Here is a 27,329-nt window from a genome sequence, read left to right as displayed (position 1 = left end):
AAGAAGGGGTGGAGCAACAGCAACCAAGGAATAGTTCAAAACCAGGCTGTTATCTGTAATGTTGCATTTTAGCACAGAGTTAAGCAATATGTAGTTCCCCACATGGTAAATTGGTCATCTGTATTCACCCACCGCAGAGTAAGAAAAAGAATAGAGGGGGTATTGGGACAGTTTGAGGTTTCTGTATTTTTCTTAAGACTTGAATTGAGAAATATTGCCCCTGGGGGTGACCTTTCTTGCAATTAGAGTTCTTGGAAATGAATTGATGAAATGGCTGAACAACGGCAACGTGCTTTATCTACGTCAGGAGAAGCACTCTATGAACTTCTGGGTCTTGAGAAAGGGGCGTCCCATGAAGAAATCAAGAAACGTTACAGGTATTTATGAAACGTCTAGACTTACGTATTTGCTAGGCACATCGCCACATCTTTTCCCCCTTTCACACATTATTGTAATCATCAATAATTTCCATAAATATTTTCCTTTTTATCCCTTTCATTACCCCCCCCCCCCGTCATCTATAGTTTTGCGGTTTGGTGGGTAGAGACTGAGCTTGAGTTATTCAGCTTTGATGGCTGGACTTGCTTAAGACTGCAGTCCTGTGCACACTTACCTGGGAGTAAGGCCCATTAAACTCAGTGGGATTTACATCTGATTTGACATGCATAGGACTACACAGTATATGAGATTTTTAAAAAATCTGGTGCAGCTTCCATATCAGGTGCAGTCTCAGGCCTGGGGTCCAAATCCAGCTCTCCAGGGTTCCCAACATGGCCCCACCGCCTTCCCTCAAATACCAATTGTTTGGCAGTTTCCTGGCTTTTGTGTAGTTGTTTCCCGTTCTAAAGGTTGAATTGCCTCTCTTTAGGCTTAGTTAATGGCAGTAGGACCTTTAAGCTACAACATGCTGGTGTTTTGGGCCTGCCCATTTCGCCTTTGGCCCCGCCCACCACTCGTATTCAGCCCCTGAAAGTTTCTCTTAAATGGAATTCAGTCCCCTGGATGAAAGAGGTTCTGCATCCCTGTTCTATGTGGCTCTAAGAGCAGTGGAGCATTTGCCCATTTTGAAAAGAACAGATATAATCACAAAATGATCTCTAGGCCTTGCATAAACTCAGATGTCTTGCTGAAAATGTGAACAGTTAACTTGCCTCTGATATGACGAGGAGGAAGAGAATTGATAATGTTTTCTAAGCTGCTTAATGGCATCCCTGCAATAAAAATTAGAAACTATATAAAGGTACAGCATAGGTCTTATAAAAAAGCACCAACACACACACTTAAAAATAGTTCTGCTTTATAGATATGATCTTATTAAAAGATACATGCGTGTATCTTAAAGGGCTTCCTTCAAATGTTTTTATTATTATACAAATTGCTAAAAAACTTGCATGTAAATAATAAATTTACTACTGTTATGAGAAAGCTGGAGATTATGGGTAAGGTCTCATGTAAATTACATCTGTTCCTGGAATCAAAAAGTGTTCAGGGCTTTCAAAGTCAAATAAGGCATGATACACACACACATAATAGTTCTTTTATATACAAAGATCTGAATCTGATGAGTTTTCATCATCTCTAATAGCAAGACAATTCAGATTCTTTCTTCAATTGTTTTAATCATACAAACACATGGCACACTATTATGTGATGCTTGTGCTAGTTCAACAAATTATTAAAACAATTTTAATCCTTCAAGCATTCCTTTGAATGATTGTATTAGGCCTGATATATACACATTCACCAGGAGGAAATTCCATAGTTGTTAGAATGTCATCTAGGTATAAAGAATAAGTAAATAATATTCTAAATATATGGGGATTGCATACATGTAAAAATCCAACATAATAAAAAGTAATTATTCTCTCTCTCTCTCTCTCTCTCTCGTCACTACTCAAATCTCCAGATACAGCCCCCAGGTAACTCTCTGCTCTCTGTGTTCTGATTCTTTTCTTATATGCATAATCACATCACCTCTCTTAGCTTAGCTGGTGGCAGGAGGGGGTTGGGGTGTGTACTTTCCGAACTCTGGTAGCTTCCCCAATCCAAAACATTCCTAACCATGGAGGAATGCTCTACCAATCATCATGGGCTATTAACAAGCAATCTCCCTAACAATTGGAAATGGTCTAGTCTCTGTAATAGTTCTTTTTTTTTGTTTCTCTGTATAACTTTATACAAGTATGAAAAGCTCCCTATACCTGAGTTGCTAGTACAGAGTGTTATTTCTCTGTGATTTCTTCACATTCTTACTATCTTTAAAAATATATTTATTTATTTATTATTTATTCAATGTATACCTGCCTATATACAAATACTCTAGGTGGCGTACAAAGTTAAAAACAATTTAACAAAAAATCCAACAATAAAAACAACACAGCACAAAAACATAACAGTCAACAAAGAGGAATAAGAGTTCTAAAAAGGGAAGGCCTCCCAGAACAATAGAGTCTTTAATTTCCCCTTAAAAACCTTCAAAAAGGTCAGCAGCTGCATTTCAACTGGCAGGTCATTCTACAGCTGAGGGGTGGCAAAGAAAAAGGTCTTCTTGCATGTGGCTGCTAATCTCACATTAGGCAGCCATAGCAGATAACCCTCAGAAGAACTTAGGTGGTGGACGGGGACGTATAAAATGTTTTTCTCTCCCCCGCCGCCCTTTTGCAAAGATATGGGCCAAGCATAGGCATGTTTAGGAGTACATCTTTTTGCTGCTTTCATACAGCAGACCCTCTCAAAATGCTACGGCCCTCAGGGAGGACTCCTTCAGCACACCTCCAAAACCACTAGGCTTAAGAATTGAGGAGGAGGTGCAAAATCTATATAAAAGAATCCTGGGGCAAAGGGAGGGCTGGAAATCCCAATGGACAATGATAAGGGAAATGTTGATTATGTATGATGGATGGGGTCTGGAATGGGTGGGAAGGAGGGATCTGGGTGGCTGGGGATAAGGTGGGAAAGTAAGGGGTGGAAAGATGAGAGCCAATTTTTATAACATCAGCAACTGTTGTACTATTGCCACCGCTACTACCACATAACTACTCCACTACTACCGTTTGCCAATTCTGGATGGGGTTGCACTCTCTCTGAAGGAGCGGATACATAGTTTGGGGGTGATCCTGGATCCATCTTTGTCACTGGAGGCCCAGGTGACCTTGGTGCCCCAGAGTACCCATTACCAACTTCAGTTGGTATGCCAACTACATCTGTTCCTAGTCAGGGCTAGCCTAGCCATGATGATCCATGCACTGGTAACCTCACAGTTAGACTACTGTATTGTGCTCTCTGTGGGGCTCTCCTTGTGCCTGGTTCAGAAGCTGCAGCTAGTGCAGAATAGAGCAGCTAGGGTGCTTACTGGGACACCCAGCTATGCTCACATAACATCTGTGTTAAAAGAACTGCATGTGCTGACTATTAGCTTCCAATCCACGTACAAGGTTATGTTATTGTCATACAAAGCCCTAAACAACTTGGGACGAGGATATCTAGCAGACCACATTCTCATATATTTACCCAACTGATCTTTAAGATCGTCAGAGGAGGTCCTGCTGGTCATTCCAAAATTAATGGAATGTTGCCACATAATGCCTTGATGGAAGGCCTTCTCAGCGCCACGCCCACTCTCTGGAAAGCCTCCCTCGTGCAGCTCAGGAGGCAGAAAGTGTGGCAACTTTGAAAAGCCTCCTAAAAACGCACTTGTTCATCCAGGCTTTCCTCAGCTCATAATTAAAGTAATCATGCTGCTCCATCTTGCTGCCCCTTGTATTGCTCTTATTGTATTTGGAATTGTTTTAATACTGTATTTTAAATGTGATTTTAATTTTTTTTGTAAACCATTTAGGGATTTCATTATATTTAGCAGTATATAAATATCACAAATAAATAAATAACTTGTTACTATTTCTACTGCCTGGCAAGGATATATTACAGGAGAGGAGCAGTGTATGTAACAATCGAACCCATGACATTGGCAGTGCATCCCAGCACAAGACACATCCTGGTGCCATTTTGAATGAGGCTTTTTCTACCTCCCTGTGGTGGTGCTGCTGCTGTAGAACACCAGATAACTTTCTAAAAATGAAATCAGCCTTTTATGGTTCCTTTGGATGTTTTTCCCCTGCTTCTTCTGCACATTGGTGCATCTTTCTTGTTTCTGGCATGGCTTTGTAAATATGTAGCCATGCAATGGTGGAGTATACCAGAGGCTTGCCCTGCTGGTCACCACAATTACACTTATAATTGACACTGGTGACCATATTTGTGGACTCCTGCTTATCTGTCTTGGTGTTGTTTTCACACTGGGCGGGGAGGAGGTACAAAGTTAGTTTAATCCCTGAAGGGGAGAGTTGTCATGGAAGAATGCAAAGTGAACTGAATTTCATTTAGCATTGCACATGAATAGTGATGATTTACATAGCGATCTATGGTAAAACTGACAGTGGTGTTTTATCCATCTTTATTAGCAATTACAGGTAAAAACAAAGGCTGCTTCTGAATAAAGTGGAAATATCAGAGGGATTCACACTTAATGGGATAGTTGTAAATACTTGCAAGGCAAAATGATGAGTCAGACTCTTGGATTTCTTTTAATTGATCCTTTAACTTGTGCTAATTTGCTTCATGAATCTAAAAATCTGCTGCTGAACTAACCAGTTGGCAATGCACTATAATAATCCTATAATGCCTGACTTCAAATTTCCTATAGTTATTAGTTAGCTTGGTACTTGCCAGAACAAAACCATCTATGTTATTTAAATGCATAAACGTGGTTCTGCTACATGATTCTTCTTTTCCAGTTTGATATAAATTTATCAGTGAAAGAGTTAGCATTATTTCCAATTAAGAACTTCGTTCTACTTTGAGTTACAGTAGGTTGCTAGGACACATTCATGTACATGGGATACACTCAGGAACCAATAGCTGTTTATGTGCACGTATCCCATGGACATGAGTGAAGGTTCAGCAGGAAAACTGCTTTTGGGATTGCCAACTGTTATGCTGCAATCCAGCCCACAATTATACATATCTGAAAGCTGTTTTACCTGTTTTAGGGACACCGCTTCCCTCACTGATGTTGCCTGCTAAGGTGAGCAACATAATGGCCACATTCGCGCACTACAATAAGCCAGGATACAGCAGAATCCTGGCTTATTGTGACTGAGCTGCATGTTTGGCTCCTCTCACTAATGTGAGCTGCTAAGCTTACCATGTCATCCATACCAAGGATCCTGGCTTGTTGCTCCCAGACAAGCTAGAATTTGTAAACCAAGAACAAACACTGGTTTCCTATCCTGGCTTGTAAAGAGAATGACAAGCCAGGATCCCCAGTTCCAATGATAGTGTAAACCTTCCAGTCCTGGTTAGTATTTATTTGTTACATTTATATCCTGCCTTTCCTCTGAGGAGCCCAACATGACATATATGATCCTCCTCCTCTCCATTTTATCCTCACAACCATCCTATGAGGTAGGTTAGGTTGAGAGTCAGTGAATGGCCCCAAGTTACCAAGTGAACCAAGTGGGGACTAGAACCCAAGTCTCCCGAGTCCCAGTCCAACACTCTAACCACTACACCACATTGGCTCATGTTTAGCAGCTTGCAGTAGCAGGAGCAGCCAAGTGGGAGGGAACAAGCTGCATGCACCAGCACACACCTCATTCACAATAAACTAGGATTCTCAGGAATCCTACCTTATCATTCCATGCAAAGCACATGGCTGTCAGATTAAAATTTCTGTGATAAAGTGCGCTCTCTGTAATAAGGACCATATCTTATACGGCTCACTATAGTAGTCCCTGGATTTTGTTCCTCCTCCACAACTAGAATGAGTTCAGTTGGTCTTCGGAGAGATACAATACATCACCAGCACAATTGTTTAATTCTCTCCTAGCCAAAACATCCCCACTGAATGGCTGAAGAATCCCTCCCTCCTATTCAGGGCCAGTTGCAGGTTTTTGTGGGTCCTTGGCACAGAGTGTGTGGTGGGCCTGCCTGTCATGACACTGCTCCTCTCCTCCTAATTCCCCCCTCTCCAGTTGTGGCTCTGAAGAAGAAGTGAAGGCTGAGGGAACCACGCTCAGGCTTGACTTCAGGCTTCGATGCCACCAGGCACTTAATTTGTCTCATCCAGAAATGGCAGATTGGCAGGCTGTCTGCAATGTTTTGAGAGGATGAAGCTACCCATTGTTGCTTGTTGTGCAGAGTAAAGACAGCAAATGTCTTTGGGAAACTCTTTCCATCTCCTGCACTATTGGAGATAGGTGTTCAGAAGAGACTGCAAAAAAATCTTAATTCATTTGAAGGTATTCTTATGTCTAAATGGGGTCCAGTCCAATGCTACTTCCCCTTCATGGATCACTGCCTTGTTGTGGCGAAGGGGCTTGCGTAACTCAGTGAAGCCATAAGCTATGCCGTGCAGGGCCACCCAAGACGGACAGGTCATGGCAGAGAGTTCTGACAAAATGTGGTCCACTGGAGAAGGAAATGGCAACCCACTCCAGTATTCTTGCCAAGAAAACCCCATGGAACGTATCACAAGGCTAAAAGAGATGACGCCGGAAGATGAGCCCCTCAGGTCGGAAGGTGTCCAATATGCTACTGGGGAAGAGCAGAGGGTATTTCCAAGTAGCGCCAGAAAGAGTGAAGCGGCTGGGCCAAAGCCGAAAGGACACTCAGCTGTGGATGTGTCTGGTGGTGAAAAGAAAATCCGATGCTGTAAAGAACAATATTGTTTAGGAACCTGGAATGTCAGATCAATGAATCAAGGTAAGCTGGAGGTGGTCAAACATGAGATGGCAAGATTGAACATCGACATCTTGGGAATCAGCGAACTAAAATGGACAGGCATGGGCGAATTTAATTCAGGTGACCATCATATCTACTACTGTGGGCAAGAATCCCTTAGAAGAAATGGAGTAGCACTCATAGTCAACAAAAAGGTGGGAAAAGCAGTAAAAAAAAGGTAAAGGTGTCCCCAACCAGTCGTGTCTGACTCTAGGGTGCGGTGCTCATCCCTGTTTCTAAGCCGAAGAGCCAGCGCTGTCTGAAGACGCTTCCGTGGTCATGTGGCCGGCATGACTGAACACCGAGGTGCACGGAACGCTGTTACCTTTCCCGCCGAGGCGGTACCTATTTATCTACTTGCAATTTCTTGCTTTCTAACTGCTAGGTTGACAGAAGCTGGGACTGAAGACGGGAGCTCACTCCGTCACACAGCAGTCGGGTCTCGAACTGCTGATCTACCGACCTTCCAGTCTGTAGTTCAGCGTCTTAACCACTAAGCCACCGCGGCCCTGGGAAAAGTAGTACTGGGGTACAATCTCAAAAACGATAGAATGATCTCAGTACGAATCCAAGGCAAACCATTCAACCTCACAGTAATTCAAGTCTATGCCCCAACCACTGAGGCCGAAGAAGCTGAGGTTGAGCGGTTCTATGAAGACCTACAACACCTTCTAGAACTAACACCAAAAAAAGATGTCCTCTTCATCATAGCGGATTGGAATGCTAAAGTAGGAAGTCAAGAAATCACTGGGATAACAGGCAGGCATGGCCTTGGTGTACAAAATGAAGCAGGACAAAACCTAATAGAGTTTTGCCAAGAGAACACACTGATCATAGCAAACACTCTTTTCCAACAGCACAAGAGGAGACTCTACACATGGACATCACCAGATGGTCAATATCAAAATCAGATTGATTATGTCCTTTGCAGCCAAAGATGGAGAAGCTCTATACAGTCAGTAAAAACAAGACTTGGAGCTGACAGTGGCTCAGATCATGAGCTTCTTGTTGCAAAATTTCGGCTTAAATTGAAGAACGTAGGGAAAACCACTAAACCATTCAGGTATGACCTAAATCATATCCCTTATGAATATACAGTAGAGGTGAGGAATAGATTTAAAGGATTAGACCTGATAGACAGAGTGCCTGAGGAACTATGGACGGAGGCCCGTAACATTGTTCAGGAGGCAGCAACGAAATCCATCCCAAAGAAAAAGAAATGCAAGAAAGCAAAGTGGCTGTCTGATGAGGCTTTACAAGTAGCTGAGGAAAGAAGGGAAGCGAAAAGCAAGGGAGAAAGGGGAAGATATATCCAACTGAATGCAGAGTTCCAGAGAATAGCAAGGAGAGACAAGAAGGCCTTCTTAAATGAACAATGCAAAGAAATCGAGGAAAACAACAGAATGGGAAAGACTAGAGATCTCTTCAAGAAAATTGGAGATCTCAAGGGAACGTTTTGTGCAAAGATGGGCATGATAAAGGACAAAGAAGGCAGGGACCTAACAGAAGCAGATGAGATTAAGAAGAGGTGCAAAGAATACACAGAAGAACTATACAGGAAAGATCTGATTGTCCCTGATAACCATGATAGTGCGGTCACTGAACTTGAGCCGGACATCCTCGAGAGTGAAGTCAAGTGGGCCTTAGGAAGCATTACTAACAACAAAGCTAGCAGAGATGACAGTATCCCAGCTGAGCTATTTAAAATCCTAAAAGATGATGCTGTTAAAGTGCTGCACACAATATGCCAACAAATTTGGAACACTCAACAGTGGCCACAAGATTGGAAAAGGTCAGTTTACATTCCAATTCCAAAGAAGGGCAACGCCAAAGAGTGTTCAGACTACCGCACAATTGCGCTCATTTCACATGCCAGCAAGGTGATGCTCAAAATCCTACAAGCTAGGCTTCAGCAGTATGCGAACCGAGAACTACCGGAAGCACAAGCTGGGTTTCGAAGAGGCAGAGGAACTAGAGATCAAATCGCCAACATTCGCTGCATCATGGAGAAAGCAAGAGAATTCCAGAAAAACGTCTATTTCTGCTTCATTGACTACGCTAAAGCCATTGTTTATGTGGATCACAACAAACTGTGGCAAATTCTTAAAGTGATGGGAGTACCAGACCACCTTACCTGTCTCCTGAGAAACCTGTACGAGGGTCAAGAAGCAACCGTAAGAACCAGACATGGAACAAACGAGTGGTTCAAAATTGGGAAAGGAGTATGACAAGGGTGCATATTGTCGCCCTGCTTATTTAACTTATATGCAGAGTACATCATGAGAAACGCCAGGTTGGATGAATCAGAGGTCGGAATTAAGATTTCTGGGAGAATTATCAACAACCTCCGATATGCAGACGATACCACCCTAATGGCAGAAAGCGAAGAGGATCTCAAGAGCCTCTTGTTGAGGGTGAAAGAGGAGAGTGCAAAAGCTGGTTTGAAACTCAACATTAAAAAAACTAAGATCATGGCATATGGCCCCATCACTTCCTGGCATATAGAAGGGGAAGAAATGGAAGCAGTGACAGATTTTACTTTCTTGGGCTCCAAGATCACCGCAGACGGTGACTGTAGCCATGAAATTAAAAGAAGCTTGCTCCTTGGGAGGAAAGCTATGGCAAACCTAGACAGCATAGTAAGAAGCAGAGACATCACCTTGCCGACAAAGGTCCGTGTAATCAAAGCTGTGGTTTTCCCAGTAGTAATGTATGGCTGTGAGAGCTGGACTATAAGGAAGGCTGAGCGCCAAAGAATTGATGCTTTCGAACTGTGGTGCTGGAGAAGACTCTTACGAGTCCCCTGGACTGCAAGGAAGTCAAATCAGTCCATCCTAAAGGCAATCAACCCTGAGTGCTCATTGGAAGGACAGATACTGAAGCTGAAGCTCAAATATTTTGGCCACCTAATGCGAAGAGAAAACTCTCTGGAAAAGACCCTGATGCTGGGAAAGACTGAAGGCAAAAGGAGAAGGGGACAGCAGAGGATGAGATGGCTAGATAGCATCACCAATGCAATGAATATGAACTTGAGCACACTCCGGGAGAGAGCGCAGGACAGGAAGGCCTGGCGTGCTATGGTCCATGGGGTCACGAAGAGTCGGACACAACTGAATGACTGAACAACAACAACAACAACAAATGCTACTTAATTTGTTTATTTTTGCTGAATAATGTCTGGTTTACAGGTGAGTCCATTGTTCAGTTAAGCAGTTCTATGAGCAACCATGAGCATTGCTAGCCAATCTGCCCATCTTGGCTTGCCTTTATTAACTGTGGGTATACTTGACATAGCTTTTTTAGGTTTGGGGGAGGGTGAGGGAAGACTGTCTCACAAGAACAAAGTCTATCAGTTATTTCTGTTGCCACTAGAGGGCTCCTTCTAATTACCTGTTATAAGAAGTTACTTCTTCAAAGGTAGACCAGCCTTCCGAAATCTTTATTTTTAATGTCTGCAGTACAACAATTATGACCTCTGAAGCCTTTTTTTTTAATAATGCTTTCTTTTCATAATATAATGGGCTCCAATAATCTCTGCACCAAATACAAGACCTTCAACAAACTACATTCATCGTGTTACATTTCAACATTTCCCTACTTTTGTTTTGAAGACACAAATGGTCAGAAATGTCCAAGGAAACATGCTTTTGGAAAGATCAGATGCATCCAACTTGAAAGATACCAATATATTGTAGATATAGTGATTGTAAATATTGTGATAGATATATTGTAAAAACATTTTATGTTTTTACAATATATTTTCTGGCTACTTCTTCATAAATGATTTTATGCAAATCTCTCTCAAACTGCATGCCATTCATCTTCCAAGTGTGTTTTGGCTTCCTTTTATACACAATTCCACTATAATCTGGCCATATACTACAGCATTTGACATGGCCTTTGCTTTTCTGTTAATTTGCCTTATTAAAGCACATTCACTTTATTTTCAGTCCTTTATTTTCATTTTTAAACCATGGATCTAAAACTAAAATGTGCAGTCTAAACATTCTGCTCAGGAAAGAAACCTGCCTCCAGTCTAATGCGATCTAATACTGCTTTTTTCATCTTTCTTTGCTCGTTTAAGGAAGTTGGCCCTGAAATATCATCCTGACAAGAACCCCAATAACCCAGAAGCTGCAGAAAAATTTAAAGAAATCAACAATGCTCATGCAACACTAACTGACGTCTCCAAAAGAAACATTTATGACCAGTATGGATCATTAGGGCTGTACATTGCAGAACAATTTGGTGAAGAAAACGTCAATACATACTTCATGCTTTCTAGTTGGTGGGCAAAGGTAAGCATTGAATGCAAAGGTCGTGCATCTTTCTTCAGTGATGCAGAACCATTGGTTTGTAGTTCGCTTTGGTCTTGCTACTGCAGCTCTCACAGAAACTGCACAGAAGCTCTGCAGAGTTCTAAGGAAGTCAGTCTAGAACAAGTTTCAGGATGAGGAAGAACTTGGCTGAAATGGCTGACATGTCTCAACTGCTTCAGCAAGTATGGCAAAAGTATAATAATGCATGCTTTCATGAAAGTGCTTATTAAGGGATGTTTCCTTGTCCCTTTCATTTACTAATTAAATATGCTGCATGACACTTTTATCGCCTCAAGACATTAATTATATCTGAAGCTGAAGCTCCAGGTTAATTTTGACTTTCTTTTCAGTAATGACTAAATGAAAATGACTCATTGCTCAAAGTGAAAAGTCCTCTTGGTGTGACAACCAGCTAATCAGTTATTGCAGTACAAACTTAGCCCTATTCTGGGCTATATATGGCATGGCGTATGCGTAAGCAATAGTAATACATAACACTGTGTACCATTAGGGCACACCTTGGGTGCCTTGTGAAGGGGCTGGGAAAAGGAAGTGGAAGATGTGAGGAGGAAGAGGTTGGAAGAGGAACAGGACAGTACAAGCACAACAGAGGAAAATGGATCTTGCGGTTCTGATGACATCAGAGGTCTTACTCACTTGTTTTGTTATGTAATTGTAAGAATTTGGCATTTGTGGGTGTACGTATCACAGACATTAGCATTTCAGTCAGTATGACCAAATGCATTAGGCCTCAGGCATCAAAAATGTGCCAGATCTCACACCTAATGTGTTATTCTCACTGCTATTTCTAGTTACAAAGTCTTTGGGCCAGAAGAGATTTTTAATTTAAATAGAACATTGACACACGAGACTTGCCTTTTGCATAGGAGTGAGTTTTTATATGAATATTATGTAATACTCTTATATTCTACCCTCACACTTTGGCTTTATCAGATCAAATTTAAAGTACAATATCATTAAGGGATTCCACCTTTTTCTCCAGATAGGTCCCTGTGAATTTTATAGCTGCATGAGTTGACAGATATTTAACAATTGCACCTTTCCACAGCATAGTGATGTAGTGTTAAAAGAGCTGTACTTGTTGAATTTCTGCCTACCATTTAGCTATTAAAAGCACAAATCCTTTAAAATGGCATCAATTCTAAATATAATCAACTCTAAATATAAACATATTATAAACAGTTCCAAAACTGTCACTGCAAGTAATTATCTTTCTGATGCCACCAAAGGATTCATATCTTCCTATTTCTGTTGTGTTACTCCATATGTTATCATAAGAACATAAGAAGACCCCTGCTGATGGGATCAGACCAAAGGTCCATTTATCACCACACTTTGTAGTAGTGAATTACAGAAGCTAATGATGCACTATGTGAATGCTTTCTTTTGTCTGTCCCTGAATCTACTGCTAATCAATTTAATTGGGTTACTCTACATTCTCAGTATACCAGTAATTTTAACTCAATATGTCCTATTACCTATACGTTCGTTAACAGGGGGCAGGGGCTAGTATTTAGTGAAGAGCTGTAAAACATATTGGTCATTAGAGTTCTCTGCTTAACAACAGTTTAGTACATTGTACAAATGCGCAAGTTTGTTTTGTCAAGAGCAGCCTTTCAAAATAAGTCCACAGAAGGTATCACCCCCTGGTCCGTGTCCTCTCCACCTCTTTTTTATATACATAATTTTAGACATATTGATGGCCTAAAAGAAAAAATTAACCAAATCGCTTCCAATTTGCAAAAGCCTCTCTTTGTGGTCATCTAAGCAACTGAGTGTGCCTACTCAATGGCATCAGACCTTTTCCGTTGCGGTGCTTCAGTTTGGCGTTTTCTCCCTTGGAAGGCATGCCTGGTGTCTTTCCTTTCATCCTTCTGATGGATGTTGGAAGACCATCTTTTTTCACTGAGTCTTTTATTAAGGCAATTGTTTCTAGCCCCTGATGCTGTGCATTTTTATTTATTTACATGTTTAGATGTTGTTAGCTGTATCACTGCTTTTAAGTTAATTTGTTTGCATTTTGTATTTTATTGTTTTATTTGAGTGTTGTATTTGCATTTTAACATTTGGGAGTCTTTTTGGCCACTTTGTGGCCAAAAAGCGGTATAGAAATAAACTTTGAACATAACAAGCAACCGAGTAAGTCATCCATTTACAAGCCCAGTTTAGGATACTGCTAATCTTGTCCCTAGACAAGGATTGTTCAAGGATGTCTCTAGAGCCACTCAAGATGTATCAATTCAGTTGTTCAAAATTGTTGCTAAAACCCAACTTAGCTTGACTTCTCCATGTGAACAGCAATGGTGGGTATCATGAACCCTCCATTCATAAGTCTTTGACTATATCTCCCTTCCTCCCTTCTGCTTCCTCCAAGGGCCTGTTTGCACTCTGTGGCCTTTTGACTGGCTGCTACTTTTGCTGCTGCCTGTGCTGCTGTTTCAACTGCTGTTGTGGAAAGTGCAAGCCTAAACCCCCAAAAGAAGAGCGTGAGTTTTGCATGTCTCCTGAGGATCTGGAAGAGCAAATTAAGACCGACATGGAAAGAGGTGCTTATTATTGTGGAGATGCAGATGTACTATTTCACACACACACACACACACACACACACACACACAGTTATTTTCTCAAATCCTTACCCTGGGGTTTCACTCCAGCTGATCAGCTTTGGTGGTGTTAATTTGAGAAAGGATACTAAATTGAAAGAAGTGTTAATTGAATGCCTCCCAACCTGCTGCACAGGTTACTTTTAGTGCTCAACAGGTGGCTGCTTGTTAATGTCACTGTTAATCAGTATGCTTTCCCCCCTCCCCTCTTTTCAAATTTAATTTCTTGCTTTATGATGGGTTCAGAACATAAAAAAAGCCACGCTGGATCAGAACAAGTGTCAATCTAGTCCAGCATTCTCTTCACACAATGGCCAGCCAGCTGTCTGTGAGAAACTCATGAGGATATGAGTACAACAGCTCCCCAGGAACTGATATATGGAGGCATACTGCCTCAGACACTGGAGATAGCATATAGGCATCATGACTGGTAGCCATTGATAGACTTATCCTTCATTGATTTGTCCAATTCCCTTTTAAAGTCATCCATATTGGTGGCCATCACTACATCTTGTGGTAGTGAATTCCATGGTTTAACTATGTGCTGTGTGAAGAAGTACTTCCTTTTATCTGTCCTGAATTTCCCTCCAATCAGCTTCATGGGATGACCCCAGATTCTAGTATTATGAGAGGGGGAGAAAAATGTCTCCCTATCCACTTTCTCCACACCATTTCTACTGGAATAGGTTGTTTGCCTTTGTGACCTTGGCTTTTCATTACAGCACAGTGTGTCCCGTTTTTCTTTCTTGATAGAAACTCTGTGGCTTTAGTGGTAACTAGCAACAGTTCCACAAGAGGTGCTAGTTCCCTTACTTATTCTCTGTGGCTGAAAAGCTGTACATCAGTACATGTTGAATGTATTTTCCTTGTCCACTTACCATTTCTGCCAGAAAATGTTTTGAAAAGCAGCCTCTGATTTTATCAACAATTTGGCAGCAAGGCTTCTATGTAAGAGAGCTGCCAAAATGGTATATTAATGAAATTTTATTGAGGGGAGGGAGCTACTGAATTAGAGTATTTCAATGGGGAGGGATAATATTGTATCAATATTAGGGATAATATTGTATCAATGCACTAGTTGGGAAAGTTGGAGTGGCGGACAGTAACACAGAGGGCGGCAACTACCCTGAGGAAAACAGCACAGAGTCAAGACACAAAAGATAAGAAAAAGAGGAATTGGAAGCAGGCATGTTTAAATAAAGGGCTTTGTCTTATGTAATTTCTGCCCAGTTCTTTAGTGGTTGTGAACTTGAAACAAATATACAAAGTAAAACTGATTGGGTAGTTACAGAGAGTAAAATGCCAATGTAGAGTGACATAAATTAAATACTTGGGCTCCTGAACACTGGATATTAGAAAATTAAGAATAGAAAGGCATTATCCAGAGCCCAGAGCCATGGCCGTCAGAGAAAATTGCACCCTAAAATCTTTCTTCAATTCCCTTCCAGGGCTTTCCATCTCTGATTCACTGAGCTGTTTGTATGGTGAGCAGTTACACACTGAGGGGGAAGTTTTAACTAGGCCGCAATACCCAAGTTCATTTAGTTTTGAAATATTGTGTTGTTTGTAGTTTTTTGCCCTACATCACTGCTGAAATGTTGTTGTTTGTTTAACCTTCTGGTTAAACAAATCCATTTTTGATCTGGGACCAGTGGTGGCACCATAAAAAGGGCGGGGGGGGGGGGCAAAGGAAGGTAAAGTTCATTTTGGAATGAGGAGAGAGCTTTGTCCAACATGTTAGATTTCTGTAAGAGAGATAACAGTATAATTCTCAATAATGTGCTCATTGTAAGGGGGTCCCAAATCCAGAATCGAATCAGGCCACTTTGGAGAGATTTGGGGCTTGTCCTTTGCAAAGCTGATGTCTTCCAAAGTAGCCTGAACCAAATCAAGCTTCTTCCAAAGCTTTGGGGTGATTCAGAGCAATACAGAAACACAGACAATATCCCCCCCCCCCCGCTTCCAGCTCTCCATATAAGCAAAACAACAGGGAGAGAGAGGAGGGTGGGGTATAGTTCTGTGACTGACAGCTCTAGCTTCCAAAAAGGGAATAACTTAACTTGGATTCTCTTTATTACTTCCAATCACAGTGCTTTGGGGAGGGGTGTAGAAGGAACTTATCAGATGCTGTTCCTATGTCTTCGCTGTATTTTGTGATTGTGTGTCTGCAGTCTGCTCAGGATCTCCAGGAACAGCTTGAGGGGTGTCATCCACTTACAAGGGGTGACTGTTCCTGCAGATTTCATCCAGTTCTATCAAAAAGCAAAAAGGTTACAGCTGTTTGTTGCTTTCCTTATTATAGTCAATGAAGAGATATACGCAAAGCTTTACCGAAGTGAGGTTCAGGTTCAGAACCGAGTCAAAGCAGATGGCCCCCAAACTGATGCAAGCCAAATAGGGTCCCTTTCCGAAGTGCCAAAGCAGGGTCTGAACCAAATCTTGTCCAATGCACACCCCTAGTGTGTGGGTGATCAGCTTGTCTGGCTGGGTGCTCCCCCCGCCGCCTCTGGTACCACCTATGCCACGGTAGATGGTCCTTATACAAGGTATCATGAGTCATATGTTGCTCTTTACACATGGGGTGCATCAACTGTAATACATGACATTTAATGCAGTGATAATTTTCGTTGCATTTCTGTCACTTACAAGAATGTTATAAAATAGTACTGGGTATTTTCTAAAGTATATGGAATAATTTTCATAAGAATGACTTTTTCTTGTTAAGGGCGTTACTAGGCATTACAAGTTAAACAAAGAGATTCTCAAACTCATGTTCTCTCATAATGCTAAAGCACGGCCTGGAAGGAAGGGCACTTGGAGGGGAGACTTGGTGGGTGGGGCATACATACTTAGCCCTTCCCCTGCCTGCTAATTCTCTCCTGCAACCACCTCCTGTGCAGTGTGCAACAATTTTTCCCAGCTAGGCTCCAAAATCAGCTATTAATCTGGCTTGGAGATGGGGGGAGAGGACATAATGATGCCATCAAGTTAGGACTTCAGGGCAGAAGTCCAGGGCTCCACTCAGAAGAAAGGAGAGGAGGGCTGGGGGGCCTCTCCCCATAAGACCATAAAGTTCAGAGTCTAAAATTACCTAACCACGCCACTTCTGAAAAGGCCATTTGCAGTCAGCAGGAAGGGTTAAGCATTCTTCTCGTCCTGCTGCCTGTCCTCAGCTGTAAATGCCCCTATCCATGCATTTGGCGTTATTTTGGCAAACATGGAGTTGGGACCACATTTTTACTGAGGTAACAGCCAGTTTGGTTCCCATCATTACTTTCTTCATTGTGACTCAACACTTGCAAGGAACACTCGCTAAGGGAAGTGAGAGCTGTTCTGGATGACTGCTACCCCCAAACCATCTCTGTGCCTGAACTGAAGACATACAAAACAATGTTTAAAATAGCACATCCCTGGAATATGTTTTATCATTACAGGACTGGAATACTTCTCTTACAAGAAAAGACCAAAGCTGGCATAGTAAAAAGGAGACTGTGGAGCAACGATTCCCAAAGAAACTGTGACTTTAATAACTGCATGTCATATAGACGTTATCTGGAGTAGGGTTGCAATTGCTGCAATCCTGTTCTGAGGGAAAGCTGTACCTGTTGAGGTTCTGCATGTTAAGTAGCAGTTAAAAGCATAGAACTTTTTTTTTAAGCAAAAGAAAAGTGGAATCACAGGAACCTGGACTAGGTGACAGTCAGAACTTTTGATTATGAGATAATAAATTTGAGGGGGGGGGAACCTATGCAAATCTATTCAAATCTCAAGCTATTTACATAAATGTGATGGAAATTATAGTGTTCCTTATTTCAGAAAATCAGATGTGTCAACCCTCGTCTACATCTGAACATGTAATAGCAAATGAATCTGCTCTGAGGAGGGAGGTGTTATTTCAACTGAAAGAACAGTTGAAAGAAAATGAATTTTAACCAATACAAGCTGATGCTGGCTGAAACAATGTACTTGATTGAAAATGGTGAACCCTTTGCAGGGTGGTAGGAGATCTGTCTCTACCATAGGATTATTTCCTGGGTGTGAGGCCTGGCCATTGACAATTTGCATCTATGTTTTGTGCATTTATGCAGAATTTAAATTGCCTAACACTGAAGCGGAGATCAAACAAATGCAGCCCAGGTGGCAATTTTATTTTATGACAAATTCAAGCTTGATTGTCCTAGATATTCATGTTCAGGTTTTTCTGAAATCCCAGGAACAGCTTTTTTTAGGATAGGTATGTCCTTTACCATGCGGTTCAGAAAACAGCTATGACCCAGGCTGCATGACCACCACTGCCCACCATGGCTTGTTTAAGCCGCAGTGACCTATAGCATGTGCCGAGTGGTTTTTTAACATTCAAGCCACAGTTTGTCTAGCTGTTCAAACTCAGGGACCATGGGTTATGCCCCTTGCATAACCCCATGGTCCCGGATTCGGATGACACAAGCTGTGGCTGCAGCTTGAATATTCAAAATGGCTGCTGGCATGCACTGCAGCCCATCTTGGTTTAAATAAGCCACAGTGGGCTGTTAGAACGCCCAAACGGTCTGTTATCATTTGTGTGCACAAACCTTGCCCATTCTGGCTAGTTAAGGCAGCCAGAGGGGACTGGCCACATGGGCAGAGATATTAATGCTTCCTTGAGAGAGGGAGCTAAGCTATAAGATCTAGTTTGAAAATTGCAGTGCTTCTTCTTTTGCTAAAGAAGCTCTTTCTAGATGACACTGTACTGGACAATTACCAGCCAGTGTTCAATACTGCATTTTGAAGAGAAGGTGCTCGAGCATGCAGTGATAACCCAACCACAACACTTCCTAGATGAGACTGATTATCTTGACCCATTTCACTTTGGCTTCAAATGACGTTGGTCACCCTGGTGGGGCATCTCTTTTAACCCAAGGCCAAATTCCATTTTGGGGAAGGTCTTGGGAGCTGCATTCCAGTGGTGGGCAACGCTGAAGGCAAAAGGGCTGGGGCCCAAAATACAAAAAATACCAGCATATTGTAGTTTAAAGCCCTTGCTGCCAGTAAGTAAACCTTAGGAGAGGCATTTCAACCTTTCAGACTGAGTAAAAAACTGCACAACAGCCAGAAAACCACCAAACAATCAGTGTTTGGGGGAAAGGGGGTGGGGCGAGAGGAAGGCACGTGGTCATCTGGGGAACCCTGGAGGACTGGATTGGGACCCTGGGAGGGCCAGATTTTGCCCCTGGGCCTGAGGTTTCCCTCCCCTGCTCTGGTGGATGACCCATGCCATGAACTGGAGAGCGGACTGGAGAGCCCTTGGTTCTGCTGGAACTCTCAGTGGTTTTCAGTACAATCCACCACAGTATTCTTCTGGATTGTCTTGCTGGGATGGGGCCTTAGGATGTCACATTACATAATATGTCTGGTGTTTCCTGGAGGCAGATTCCAGGCAGTAGTGCTGGTGGACATCTGCTTGGCCTTTGGCCTATGGTATGTTACACAGTTGTATCTTGTCTTCCATGCTGTTTATCAATGATTTATAAAACCTGCCAGCTGAAGAACAGTATTAAGGCTATTTCATGCTGACTCAAGCTCCAAAAAGCCAGGAAACTGGAAGCTAAGGATGATGCTCTGTGATCAGTAACGATGTTGTGCAATGTTACGAATTGTGCTTGCCTGCAACTTTCCACTTTTCCTTGGTCTCTCAGGCCCAAATTCAGATGGGGAGGATGGAGTGCCTGGGACCAGCGAAGATGACCCACATTCCCCTGGTCCTGTACCGCCTAATGCTGAAGGAGAGTTTTTTTGTGTGCCACTACAATAAGACTAAATGCTATGAATGTTCAAGTTTCTTATTCTGGATTTGAGCCACCATAAGGATGGTGAACGGTGCAGGAAGAGGACCTCCTCTCACTGTTTAACCTATCCTGTCAGCTACTGATATAAGCAACTAACAGTTGACAGGCATAGGTCAAATCACAGAAGGATTCCTCTAGCAATACAGTAAGGCTCAGACATAAGGCAAGACAGGACCAGGACAATGGGGGGCACATTTGCTGGTCCCAGGCACTCCATCCTCCCAACCTGGATTTGGGCCTGAAAGACCAAGGAAAGCTGTGGGTGCATAGAGGGTAAGTTGTGAACAAGCACCATTTGCAACATTGTACAACATCATTGCTGATCATGGGACATGTCTATTAAGGCATATTAAATGGTAATATCCCAGCTGGCTGGAAAAGTCAAAATGGAACTTCGCCTGACACAACATTGCTTTATAATTCTAGTGGGAAACAACCCCAGACAGTGTTAACAATAGGCAACTGTAGACATGGGCCTAGGGAATAAGCAACAGCACTTATTTGTGTAGTGTAGAAACCATGTTTCCAAGATAAAACAAAATGAGATGAGTAACAGAAATGTACAGGTAGTGTCCAGTTCTTCCACAGTATTTGCCTGTGGCTGCTTGAAAATTCTGTTATGCAGAAGTAAGGATTGACCGTTCTTTGTTTTTCATCAAAGTATCTAAGGACACATTGAATGGGCTATACTTTAATGGGTCAGAGGTGCTGTTTCATTGATTCCAACACAATCCCTGCAGTCTAGATGTATTGGGCAAGTCAGTCCAACATGTGTCTCCTTTTGTCTGCTGTGAGCTGTGTGGACTATAGGTTAGGGTACATGACCAACATTGCTTGTACAATCCATAGTGTTGCCATCCTGGAGTGAGCGGGGGGAAAGTACCAGGCTTTGCACAAGAGTGCTACAGCACCCTGCTGGGAGCATAGCAAGCTACTGTTTATACATGGACTGCAGCCAGTCCCAGAGACAACGCAGCAGCATGTGGCTATGCTCGCAAAACTAGATGAACACTGCCCCTCCCCATATTTTCTGGAGAGCAGAACCCTAATAAAAGAGCATCCAATGTGGAGACTTGTAAGTAGAATACGTATCTCTGGATTGTAACCAATCTTAGTCTAACTTAAGTCCCATTTACTTCAGTGGGGCTACCCCAGGGGTGGGGAACCTCTTTCAGCCCAAGGGCTGTATTCAGTTTTGAAGACACTCTCTGAGGCTGCACTTCAGTGGGTGGGGCTGAAGGCAAAATGGGGTGGGCCAAAAATACAAACCATACCAAAAATACCATCACATTGCAGCTTAAAGCTCTTACCGCCAGTAACTAAGCCTTCTTCGTAGTTTGTGTGCATCACACATATGGGCTGTGCATCTACATGGAGCCCTATTCGGGAAACTTCTAAAGCTGAGGAAAAAAATTTGGCGGGAACCCTCCCCCACCGTCTACTGTGCATGTCTGAGCGGATTCCCACCTTCCCCCTCAGTTCTCTTTCGACCACCTTGCTAAAAGGACGCCTTATCAGGAACTTCATTCTCCTCAGATAATTTTTTTCACTGAGTAGCTCTGTTTTTCTTTTATTCTTATTCCTTTCGTTTTACTTTTTTCTTATTAAAAACAAAACAAAACCCGGTAGATTAGTTTACTTCTTTCCTTGGGATTTTTTTCCCCCTGATTGGGGAACAGCATGTATGGCAGTTAAGGGCCCTTTTCAGAAATGTCTGCAATGCGGCAGTAAATTGCCCCCTACACACGGACACTCTCTCTGTTTATTGTGCCTGGGGGAGTCTCATGTGGTAGAGACTTGCTGTCGCTGCATGAACTTTACAAAACAAACGAAGTGCCACTGCTCAGACCCCTTGAAAGCAGTGTTGTGGAAGAAAGCTTTGGACGCTGTGGATTCGGTTCCGTCAAGGCTTCAAAGCAACAGCCTACAGCAAGGTCAGAAAAAGTGCAATCTTCTCTGTCAATATGTTCTAAGTCCCTGGCTCTCACCACGGGCCAGGCTGACTCACCTATTCCCAGCCGGCATCTGACTCTTTCTATGCAAAAAAGCTCTCAAAAAAGGGCAAAAGCCCTGAAAGCCACTGTGGAAGGGCAAAAGAAGAAGAAACAAAAGGAATCTGGGAAGCTACTGCCTGTGCTGACGACCAGTAATGAACCAGCTCAAGTTTTGGTACTGACTGACAACACCACCGTTACGAGAGTCAACTGTAGCTACGCGCCCTTCAGTGTCGACAGTGGGCCCCAGGACTTCTTCAGTATCGATACCAGAGTTGGCCCCCACTGCATCAGCATCAGAAGGAGAAATTAGAGACGTCTTGACGCCAAGGGTTATTGAATCCTCTCCGGCGCTTTCTTCACTACACTCCGCTTTAGTACCATTAGAACATTGTTACCAAGAATTTTCACTGGATTCCGTGCGATTGGATAGATTGAGAACCCCCCGTTGGGATCAGTATGACAGAGAGACGTATTACAGGTCTCGATCCCGGGTTAGGGAATGGGATAGGTATTCATTTTGGTCTCTACCTCCTAGGATGCACTACCAGTACAATGACCGGAGGTTTGCAAGGGATAGATATTCATGGCTGGGGCATGATTGTGTTTTGTTAGTTTGTTTATTAGATTTATTAGCCACCCATCTGGCCAGCTACCCGTCCACTCTAGGCGGCATAGAATACAAATAACAACACGAAATACAACAAATTTACATAATCAACTGAACAAAACAACATTACTGTAAAAAGGAAAGGACAAACACTCTAACCTACCCCAAATGCCCACCTGAACAGCCAGGTTTTCGAAGCCTGGTGGAAGCTCATCAAAGAGGGGGCATGGCGGAGGTCACTAGGGAGGGAATTCCACAGAGTGGGGGCCACCACAGAAAAGGCCCTCTCCCTAGCCCTCACCAGCCTAGCTGTCCTGGCTGATGGGACAGACAGAAGACCTTCCGAGGCCGATCTTGTTGAGCAGTGTCCATGGTGTTGTTGGAGGCACTCCTTAAGATAGAATTGATATTGTGTATGACTCAGTTGTTGGGGATTGACAATGTCCCACAAATGGCAACTGGCTCTGGTATGCCTTTGCCACATCTTCAGCAGATGGGGCACTCCTCAGGTAGATGTGTTTGCGACGCCTTGCAACGCTGTTTGCCCAAACTTCTGTTTAAGAGAAGTGGGCCAGGGGTCTCTGGGAGACGCCTTCCAGCTTCTCTGGTCGGGAACTGTGTTTTACCTATTTCCTCCATTTCTCCTCATTGCAAAGGCGCTCCAAAAAATCCGAGCAGATGCCATGGACTGCATTATTGCCACTCTATGGTGGCTGAGACAGGCGTGGTTTGCCCTACTCCTCGACATAGCGAAAAGGCAATTCTTCCACCTACCTTTGATACCGACGCTGCTCACCAGGGACAGAAGTCATATTGTTTACCCAGAAGTTAACACCCTCAGACTAACAGCATGGAGGATCCAATTGTGTTGAGTTCTTTACCCAATGAAGTTCATTAAGTACTACTGGCAGCTAGGAAACCATCTATTAGAAAATCTTATGACACTAAGTAGAAGCCCTTCTCTTCATTTACTTCTTCCAAAGGTTTTCTTCCTCATTCCACTCAGTTGAGCTGTATACTTACCTTCCTTCACTCGCTCTTTGTGAAGGGACTTAAGCTTGCATCACTTCGAGTGTACCTGGCAGCTATTTCAGCATCTCATGATTCTGTTCAAGGTTCTACTGTATTTACTCATCCTTTAGCACGTCAGTTCTTTCAGGTGTTAAGAATTTAGATCCTCCAGTTTGAGATCCTGTTCCTTCATGGAGTTTATCTGTTGTTTTAAAAATGCTAACTTCGAAGCCTTTCGAGCCTCTGGCTAAAACGGACCTTCGACTTCTCTCCTGGAACGTGGCTTTTTTGGTTGCCATTACCACAGCTCGTAGGTCTAGTGAACTGTGTGCACTGAGAGTGGAGCCTCCTTACCTTTTTTTCCATAGGGACAAGGCGATTCTAAGACCCGATACTCCTTTCCTGTCTAAAGTAGTATCAGATTTTCATCCCCATCAGGATGTCATACTTCCCACTTTTTTTCCTTCGCCTTCCTCCCAGCTGGAGACTACCTGGCATGCTTTAGATGTAAGGTGGGCGCTTGCTTTTTATAAAAGCAGAGCAGAACAGTCCCGTCACTCACAGAGGCTCTTTGTTTGCTAGCAGTCCACAAAAGGGAATGCCAGTATCTTCACAGAGACTTGCCTCTTGGATCTTAAAGGCTATCAAACTGAGTCCTGCAAGCTCATAAGCCAATCTAGAAGGCCCAGCCAAAGCTCATTCAATGAAAGGAATCTCCATTTTGACCGCTTTCGGTAAGGGAGTGTCAGTACCGGAGGTCTGTAGAGTCGCGACCTGGTCGAGGCCATCAACTTTTCTCTCACATTACAACTCAATGTCTGAGCAAGAGAGGACTGCAGTTTTGGCCTTGCTGTTCTTTCTTCGATTTTTCAATAGGATATCATGATGCAGCTGCCCACCTCTGGTAAGTTAGCTTGTTAATCGCCCATATGTGTGATGCACTGAGACCATGAAGAAGAAAGGCAGGTTGCTGACCTGTAACTGTAGTTCTTTGAGTGGTTATCTGTGCTTTCACACAACCCTCCCACCGTCCCCGCTTCGGTATCGAAGTCACTATTGCTGTTGGTACTGAAGTAGGCTTTTTCTCCTCTGTAACGAGGCCAACTAGCTGGTCTCAACGAACTGAGGGGGAAGGCAGGAACCCACTCAGACATGCGCAGAAGATGGTGGGGGGGGGGGTTCCCACCAATTTTTTTCCCTCAGCTTTAGAAGTTTCCTGAATAGGGCTCCGCACAGGGGCAGAGCCCATATGTGTGAATGCACAGTTGACCACTCGAAGCACTAAAGTTACAGGTAAGCAACCTGCCTTTAGGAGAAGCATTTCAACCTTTTAGAATGGGAAAAAACTGCAAAAAAGCCAGGGAAACACCAAACGAACAGCAGACAATCAGTAGTTGGGGAAAGGGGGTTGGACCAGTGGAATGGGGCGGTGCCATCTGAAGAACCCAGGAAGGCTGGATTAGGGCCCCAAGAGAGCTTGATTTGGCCTGTGAGCCTGATGCTCCCCATGTCTGGTCTACTCTAAGTAGGAACAATATTGGCTATGCTATATCAACACACCCATTGTCTTAACTCAATGCAAGATTTTAAGGATCTGCTTACCCCTTTCCCAATGGGACTTACAATGATTATCTTTCACTGGATTGTGTGCATTGTACCCTTAAATGATAATAGTCATAAACTAGACTACTAGCCATTCCTGGCTGCAGTCAATTTTGTACAGGAATTACCCATTGAATGGGATAACATCACTAATTCTCATGTTCTTCTTTGTTTTAGATGGGGAAATTCCAATTCTGCTTCAGCCGACAAATGCAACTGAGAAAACCCAGCTTATTGGAGACAGTCATCGCAGCTACCGTACAGATTCATAAATCAGCAGCGACTAGAGTCTCACTGAATGTCACTGAAAGAGTTCTAGTTTATAAAGCATGTTTAGAACATTTTCAGACATAACACTAGGACTGCTGCACTATACACACATGTGAGAGCAAGCCCCATTGAACTCAGTTAAGACCTACTTCAGAGAAAACGTGTATTGGAACACACTGTAAGGGCACCTCTGAAGTCCTCAAGCACTGTTTACTTGCTTGTATGAATGCTGCTGACACGGAATATAAAATGGAAACTAGCTGTTTTTAAAATGGAAACTTAAATCTGTTTTCTCACTGGTATTGGTTTTACATTCACGCAAGAGAGATCAGACATGCAAAAGTTCTTTTAGTGTCATGTGTGAAAATGTCCCTAGCCTTCTGCGTAATTGCACTTAATTTTTAGTTTAGACTAAGGTGATTTGGATGTAGTTTCTTCTTTAATCCTAGGAACGTTAGAAATTAGTAGACCGCCTGACTTCTTTTTCCAGCATAGTGTTGCAACCGTATGGCCCTTAGTGTACATTTTTTTCCAGCTTAAAATTCTTTCAGAGCCATGGTACTTTACCTTGCCATTCCTTCCATAGTTAGGAAAATTAACTATTATTATTCCCTTTAGGGAATATACATGTGAAACAAGTGACAAGGGTAAAAGAATCTTTTTGCCCATAGACGATTGTTGCCTGATTCTGCCAGCCCCTTGGAGGAAGGGCTAGACACTAATTAAGGGTGCAATCCTATGGCCGCTACTCAGCAGCTAGACAGCCATAGGATAGGTCAGTTTCCGGGAACCGACCTCCACCCCCTCCCACATTGCCTTTTAGGCAGTGTGGAATAGCCCCGTGCTCCGTGCTTGGAAGAGGACTGTGGAGCAGCAAAAACAGGGCATTCCTGGGGGCATGCCAGGGCGGGGAAGTCAGAAATGCCACTCTGACATGTCGTCCAGCTGCCGCTGCCCATGCTCCAAGGTCCCACGGCTAGACAGCTGAAATCGGCTGTGTAGCCGCGAAAGCCGTGCAGGGGGAGCGAGGAGTTCCTGCACTGGATAGGCGGTCACTCCCAGACCGTCGACCCAGATAGGATTGTTCCCTCCTGGAATAAATAAATCTGCTTTCAGGTCTGCTGGGGTATGATTCTAAGCAGCAGTGAATGGTTGCTTGTCAGATGAGATACTTCCGATAGACATGAAAAGCTGTAAATGAATAGTTGGAAGATTATTGTATCTCTCTTCACCAGTTAAAATGCCTACCTCTGTACTCTTGTTCAGCACCTGTATAGTTTCAGGAAACTACCATCTGATATACAGAAGCTTTCTTCACTGCGAGATAAATTGCAGCTTGTCAGCTACAGTTAAATAATTTTTAAGCCTGTTTACAAATGGCAAATAGAAAGTGACAGAATTCTCTCTCTCTCTCTCTCTCTCTCACACACACACACACACACACACACACAAAACAGTGCTCACAATAATAGCCATGCAGGCCCATTCTGTGCATGTTTACTTAGAAGTAAAAAGGTATTTACTCCCAGATACTCCTAACCCAAGACTACTATTATGTGCATGCATAACCTATCAATTTCCATGTATCTTATGCAAGTGAATGGTCCTATCATTATGGTTTCGCTTAACCCAGGACTAGGGATGTACGAAAGTTCCGCCACGGATCTCGGGGAGGCCGAATGTCGGTGGCGGAATGGCCCCCCCTGCCCCCCCCCGGGACAAGACTTACCTTGGGCGGATCTTCCTGGCGGCGGCGGCTCCGGTGGTGGCTCCAGTGGCGGCCGGTCTTCCGACTGGCTGCCGCCATTTCCAGGTTCAAAAAAACAAAAAAAGTGATAGGCTACGTAAAGATTTATGTAGCCTATCACGGCTAGATTTTAAAGAAACACCGTGATAGGCTACGTAAATCTTTACATAGCCTATCACGGCTGACTTAAAAAAAAAGCGCGTATGCAAATGGCGGCGGCCATGGCCGCCGTCATTTGGGTACACGTGGTTGGTTTGTTTTTTAAATCAGCCGTGATAGGCTACGTAAACATTTACGTAGCCTATCACGGCTGACTGCAGGGACACAATCGGCGGTGGCTATGGCCGCTGCCATTTGCATCCCTGCTAGCCAGCAGCTGGATGTCGGGCTGCTGGCGGAGCCAGCCGGTGGCTCCGCAGAATCGCTGCGGAGCACAGCCAGCCGGCCAGCCAGGATTCTGGCAGGGGGGAGGAAAGGAGCGCCTCCCCCCCGCGAGGATTCCAGGAGGAGGAACGGAACGCCTCCCCGCCCACCATCAGCATAATCC

At 43.4% G+C, this 27,329-nt stretch overlaps 1 protein-coding gene across 1 annotated transcript; it reads left to right on the top strand.

Moving 5' to 3' along the window:
* On the top strand, window positions 1–25,388 carry DNAJC5B (DnaJ heat shock protein family (Hsp40) member C5 beta). Its single transcript, XM_084849417.1, has 4 exons — window positions 1–377; window positions 10,865–11,078; window positions 13,495–13,666; window positions 24,943–25,388. Exons 1-4 carry the CDS (start codon window positions 271–273, stop codon window positions 25,035–25,037), a joined length of 588 nt encoding a protein of 195 aa, XP_084705543.1. The 5' UTR covers window positions 1–270; the 3' UTR covers window positions 25,038–25,388.
* Window positions 25,389–27,329: the final 1,941 nt, after the last annotated feature.

This window comes from Heloderma suspectum, chromosome 4 (genome assembly GCF_057233095.1).
Source record: "Heloderma suspectum isolate Gila_16-S chromosome 4, 16-S_ref, whole genome shotgun sequence".
Classification (NCBI taxonomy): Eukaryota; Metazoa; Chordata; class Lepidosauria; order Squamata; family Helodermatidae; genus Heloderma; species Heloderma suspectum.
Note: the sequence above shows the minus strand (reverse complement) of the source record. Positions and strands in the feature narration are given on the sequence as shown.